The sequence below is a fragment of the Hyposmocoma kahamanoa genome, unplaced genomic scaffold (assembly GCF_003589595.1).
Source record: "Hyposmocoma kahamanoa isolate Upper Pololo Valley unplaced genomic scaffold, ASM358959v1 64, whole genome shotgun sequence".
Classification (NCBI taxonomy): domain Eukaryota; kingdom Metazoa; phylum Arthropoda; class Insecta; order Lepidoptera; family Cosmopterigidae; genus Hyposmocoma; species Hyposmocoma kahamanoa.
Window position 1 is genome coordinate 5,735,105 of NW_020653852.1, and position 6,128 is coordinate 5,741,232.

The following is a 6,128-nucleotide window of genomic DNA, read 5'->3' on the forward strand; positions in this document are numbered from 1 at the left end:
AACTTTATTTAACAGATCATAAGAACGTGTGTGTACATTTCATTTACTTACATTACCATATTTACATTTAGACTACAAGCGTCAGTTCTGACTTTGTGATCTCGATCCTTTTCGCCCCATGACCGGGCTGCCCCCCATCTGCCTTAGAAGGCCTCTTAACCCTCTAGCTTCTCTGATGCTGCTGTCGAGTTGTTCCGAGGGTATAGCGCAGAAATCGTCGACTAAGGGCAGTGGTCCGCTAAGGCGTTCGGAGTACAGGGCAAGGCGGGACTGGTGTCCAATTGGTGAGGTTTTCTCTGGCGCCTGCTGTTGTGTCTGTACAGGATAGTATATCTTTTATAAGTAAAGGCAAACTTGGAAACGTTTACGAAATTGATTTGTTCGTTCGTGTAACCTCTTAAAACAATGGGAGCTAAGAATCTTGAGAGCCTATTATTATTAAGGTGGCTTCATTCGTTGAGAGCCTATGCACGCAGCGTATTTTATACGCGCCAACACGCGCGTAGCGTTGTGCGAGTCGAGTTATTGAACGACAAAATCAAACTATTTTGTTTATGTCGTGCGGTGTCTCCTTCGCAACTTTTCGCTCGAATATGTCGCGCTCTTTCGCACGAATGCCGCGGGGCAGTGCGGCCGCTCAGGTACATCACCGCATATTTTGTCGGAAATCGTGACAAATTGCCGTTTCGCACCGCTGCCTGTCGTACGAAATTCAAGTGTCGTCACGGGTCGCTGGATAATTTTATTTAATGCGGACACCCTCATTACTTGTCGAACATTTGAAGTTTCTTTACGATATGAACAAATAAATTTCGCTTGTCGTTTCTGCAGTGCGGCCATCGACATGTGTTTATATGAGTTTGTTTGCACGAAATCGCCGTCGCGTCGCAGTCGCCTTAGTAGTGCAGCCGCGGCCTTACAGCTATCAGCAACTCACTAGAGATGCCACTTTACTAATCATTGTGATTAAGTTTATCATGGTGAAACATTGTGACGTTCAATAAACTTATTTACAATAATAATATAATTACGCTTGTTGCATATCTTTGTATTGGGTCTAAATGGCTTTTTACTCGATCCGACTGGACTCAAAAGAATTTTTCTTTGTTTGATTTTTGTATCAATAATAATAACAAACTAGTGGAGTATTTCTCAAAAAATATGTGAATGTCAAAACATCACGATATTCCACAAAAGAAATAAAACATGTCGATGGTTTTCTAAAATAACGACATATCTCAAAAACACCAAATTTATCTGGTAGATGATTTAATAGAAACTGAGTCGTATATAGCGTACAATACTGATCAACGTCGTAACGTGAATATTTTAACCAATGAAAAGCTCGGTATCTTATGCATAGCACATTCAGAATAAGGTGTGTAATAAAATATTTTGATTTGGGTCATTATTCTCGAAAAGCAGCGATGTGTGAATTCTACATTTTGTCAGTCCACTAGTCAGCTTGTAAAGGGTGTAACAAAAAGCAAAATCTAATAGAAATTACCCATTGACAATGCACATTTTGTATGGAAAGAAAAAATAATAATATAAGTTGATTGTTATGAGTACAGTGACCAACTGATAAATTGGCCACATGTGTTTGTCACACTTTGTTACATGTACAGTATTTTTTTAACCGGGACAGTAAGGATAAATCCGAAACCATAGGAGATGATACAGGGAAACTGGCTTAGAAACTATTAGGTCTTTTTTTTAAAAATAAATTTCACATGGTCAATTGTTTGGCCAAGCGTGAATTCACTTTCACAACTTTGTTTTCACAAAAAACACCCAACGGTTTCCAAGGCAGTTTCCCTGTATTACTCATGGTTTCACAATGTCCCAATTAAAATTACACTGTTTATAGTCTGTAGTTTTATCTTCGTGATTGAATTCAATGAATTTTTAAGAGAGTAGTGTAGCCAGCTTGGTTCACAATGGATTTCTGGGTACTATGGTATTGGGCTGCATAAGCCGTGAATGAAAATCCACACATAATGAGTAAATAAAGAAGGTGGAGCACTGAAAGTTGTAGAAAGTGAAGACTTGCCAATAAAACGACACATGATGGTGTTATAATCTTTCTACTCCTATATATTGACCTTATTTTTAACAGCAGCAAGTTCATCCTGGAGCCGTTTCAACATTGCCGCGTCACTCTCGTAGCTGGTAAGCGTAGGCTGCGGCATGCACTGGAAAACAGTGGCCAGTAGATTGTGCAACGACACCAACACACTGTCCTGCCATGATCGCGTGAAGTAAAGGCTGAAGGTTGGGTTTTCTTCTGGCTTTTGGATGTATGGAAGCACTGTGAAAGATAATCAAATTATTATAGAAGCCTTTCTTGATTTATGCTAAGAATGTAAACCAATAGTTGATAATTAAATCAGTAGACACTAAGTAGATGATCAGCAGTGTCATATAATGCATTACATTGCTGTTTTTCTGCAACTACAATCACTAGTACCACTATGGCAATCACAACAAATGCTGTGGAATGTTGGTAAGCTCCATAAAAGTGGTAACAAATTTACAAAACATATTATGTTTTGTAAATATTTTTTTTAAGACTAAAAATTTAACATAAACTTAACTATTGTAGGTGACTTAGTTCGCGCGGTTTTAGATAGGTAGCCGCCCTTAATACTGCCGTCCGCTAACTAAAATATCGTAAAAAACCATAATCCAGTTTTAGAATATCGAAATTGTTTAATAATATTTCAGCTATGCATCGTTATGGTAAGTTCCGATAAGCCTAAGATAAAATATAACGTTAACTAATTTTAACTAGTTTTTAACGAGAATTTTGCGCTCTATCTTTTGCTATTTAAAACAGATATTTGACCACTTGTCACTTAACCGCGTATTAGTTAGTAAACGTCAGAATATAATATAAAAATTCTTAGTTTAGTCAAAAATTAGTGGACAACTCACACTTGACCAAATAATTCACTATATCAATCTATGTTGAGTGTGAGCGTTATTATTATTATTAGGTACTTCTCGTGATATATTATTAAAATTTATTAGTAAGTTAAAGTTTATTACAGACAACAAATCCCTTATTAAACAAATCCCTACTTGCCAAATATGTTTAGAACATACATTATTAATTTAATACACATTTATATAAAACATATACCGCGATAAAAACAAATACGGCGAGAGAGAGACAGAGAGAAACAAACAAATACTGTGACAATTAACAAAATTTTATGTATGACAGTTTGTGCTGAAATGGCCCTGACTCAGCATAAATTTGCTGGGTATGCTGTCCTGCCACTTTTATACAAAACTTTTTATTTTTAAGTTCACACTAACATTAGATTAAGTACTCCTTTTACATGCCTTTTACTAACAAATATTATGGATCATGTTGTCTGACAATAAATTATTATTATTATAAATACTGCAGACTGAAAAGTCAAACAGAGCTGCAGGTCGATTCTGAATCTTACGATAACTCTGTTGTCGACCGATTCGATTAGATACCGTACGATTTCTTTTCATTTTTATTTACAATAACCGAATAGAACGTCAAACTGTCGTATTCCAAATCGAACCGAAATGACGTCACACCCGTACGATTACTCTTACTTCTCGACCGGCAAAGGCTACAAACGTTATTCGGAGTCGTATTCCAGAACTCTACTCAATGCTCAAGTCAGGACTTGAGCAGATTTGAGTATGATTTCAAGCACTGGAAATACGACCCTAATGGCAAGGACTTGAGTATGATTTTCAGTGCAACCGTGACTATGGGACCTGTAAAGGGTCCGAAACGTCGGTTTGTTTGAAAAAACAAATATACGTGAATTAAATCTGGAAAAATAGTTTCATTTCCTATACAAAAGTTAGTTTTCTACACTGACCCGGCCAGGGACCGAAACCGGGACCAGAGATGGTGACACCATGAAAACCGGTATGCAAACCCACTCGACCACGGCCTCAATATGCTTATCAGATAAAAATATTTGAAATAAAAAAAAGTTGTTGGCTTTCCTAAGCCGGCTGGATGAATATTTTACTTGTAAAATAGGTACAGAAATAGTGTTATACCAAAGTAAAAAGGATACTTACTGAACCAATCTCTCCACTCATTCTGGCCTTGTAACTCGGGTAACATTTTGGCCATGAAGTCAGCCACCTTCTCGTTACGACTTCCCCCAGTGCTCTGAGTTGCTGTCACCAAGTACAGTTTGTATAGACTATACTCTATTTTTCTCACAGCTGAAAATATGTAAATGGCAAATTTTTTTAATATGGCAACTTATTGTGCAAAAAAGGTACTTTTTTTAATTCAAAAGAATTAATATGTATAAGGAATTATTATTGATACAAAGATCAAATAAACACAAGAAAAAAATTCCTTCAACTCGACTGTACTCAAACCAGTGTCTGCATCTTCAAAACATGGTTACCATTCTGCCAACTGAGCTTCGGATAGACAGCAGAGCTTACAAATTTCTCAATGGGCTTATTGCTTTTTGGACTTAGCCACATTGAGGTGACAAATGTTGGTTCTTGTTTTGTTTGTATTTGTTCAATCTTTGTATCAATATTAAATTGTTATAATAATAACATACAAAGATAATTATGATTTAAAATAAATAAAATTAAATAAAATGCGTTTAATTCAGACAACAATAGATTCATAAAGTCTATTTAAACTGTCTCTGTGGCCGAACGATTACCATGCCGGACTGCCACGCATAGGTCCCAGGTTCGATTCCTGGTCCGGAAGAAATATTTGTATGGCCTACATTTATTTCTCTCATGAGTTTGGGTGTAATTTGTGATGTGTCCATGGCACCCGCAACACAGGGTTTCCCTAGTACAAGTTTTGTTGGGTGTGTGCGTCATTATTTAAATAACAATTCTTAGTGATACAAAAAAAACTTCAATAATACGCAAACGTAAATGAAGGGAGGACCAGTGCCTTAATAAGTCACTATCCCATCGGTTTGTTAATTAAATATATAAATTACATTAAATGCATATATGGCCTGAATTTTTATCTGCAATTTAAATATTGTAAACTTTTGAAAGGAAGCTTGCAGCTGACTTTTGTATATTATTTTATCTTACGCAAGGTAGTTGTAGAGCATGTAACAATTTTTATATTAAATGTTACATGCTCCACAAGACAGCATCTATCGAATACAACATTTCATTATAAACAAGTTGTACATTTTTTGGTCAAACAGACTTACCTGGCTGCATGTGGATCTCCAATTTAGAAAATACTAAACTATCCAGATGTAACCAATACTCCTTCAAGCCATTTAGGTCCGAGACATTGATATAATGTAAGATTTGTTCAATGATTTTGTCCACTCTAAAACCTTTGTCTTTATCGGCTTTTAAGTCATTGTCAAACGCCTTCACTGTGGACGTGAATCCTCTGAATAATAGATATTCTCTAACCAACTCGTCCACAAACTGTATATGGGCCATGTTCTCGCAGAAAATATTATTTTTATTTACCTACAAAATGAATAATTACCCAACCAACCAACAACTGTCCACAACTTGATGAGTGCGTTTATGAGATAAAGAGAGTTCCGTTTTCTTTGTGCAGGAATTACACGATTCTTACTTTCTACTAAATTTAATTGTTTCTAAAGATTATTGTAACGTTACATTAAAATATAAAACATGCGACACAATAAATCATTAATTAGGAAAAGTAAAATGTTTTGTTAAAATTTGTAGGCTTTATCAATGTTTATGTTGTGGAGCGAATTATAGATTTTATAGAATTTGGACGCTCATCAGGCTAGCCAGCCTAATCGTTAGGATACATTAAAAAAATGTTTATTTTGTAACGCAAAAATTGCGTTGACTCCGTGAAGAATTCAATTAAGCGTAACATTGACCTACCAAGTGTAAAGTAAAATATATTATTGCATCGATTATAACTTTTTATATTATTTATAAATTTTTTGGAATCAAGCTTGTAAAAGTCACATAAATTTTTTTATTTTCTTTACTGCAAATATTTCACAGTGTTCGGAATGCACAAATAACATTTCAATCGAGTTTGCCAACACAGAGAACTAAACCGAAATGTCAAATTGTCAATCGCCCTCAATTCAATCAGCTGTCGATTTTTTATAAAAAAT

General features: G+C 35.5%; 1 protein-coding gene across 1 annotated transcript; it reads right to left on the minus strand.

The window, feature by feature from the left end:
* Positions 1–5,510, minus strand: LOC113231059 (WD repeat-containing protein 91). Its single transcript, XM_026465220.1, has 4 exons — positions 5,217–5,510; positions 4,084–4,233; positions 2,106–2,311; positions 1–315 (listed from the first exon to the last, which is right to left on the minus strand). The coding sequence occupies exons 1-4, from the start codon at positions 5,458–5,460 to the stop codon at positions 82–84; spliced, it is 834 nt and encodes a 277-aa protein (XP_026321005.1). The 5' UTR covers positions 5,461–5,510; the 3' UTR covers positions 1–81.
* Between the last annotated feature and the right edge of the window lie 618 nt (positions 5,511–6,128).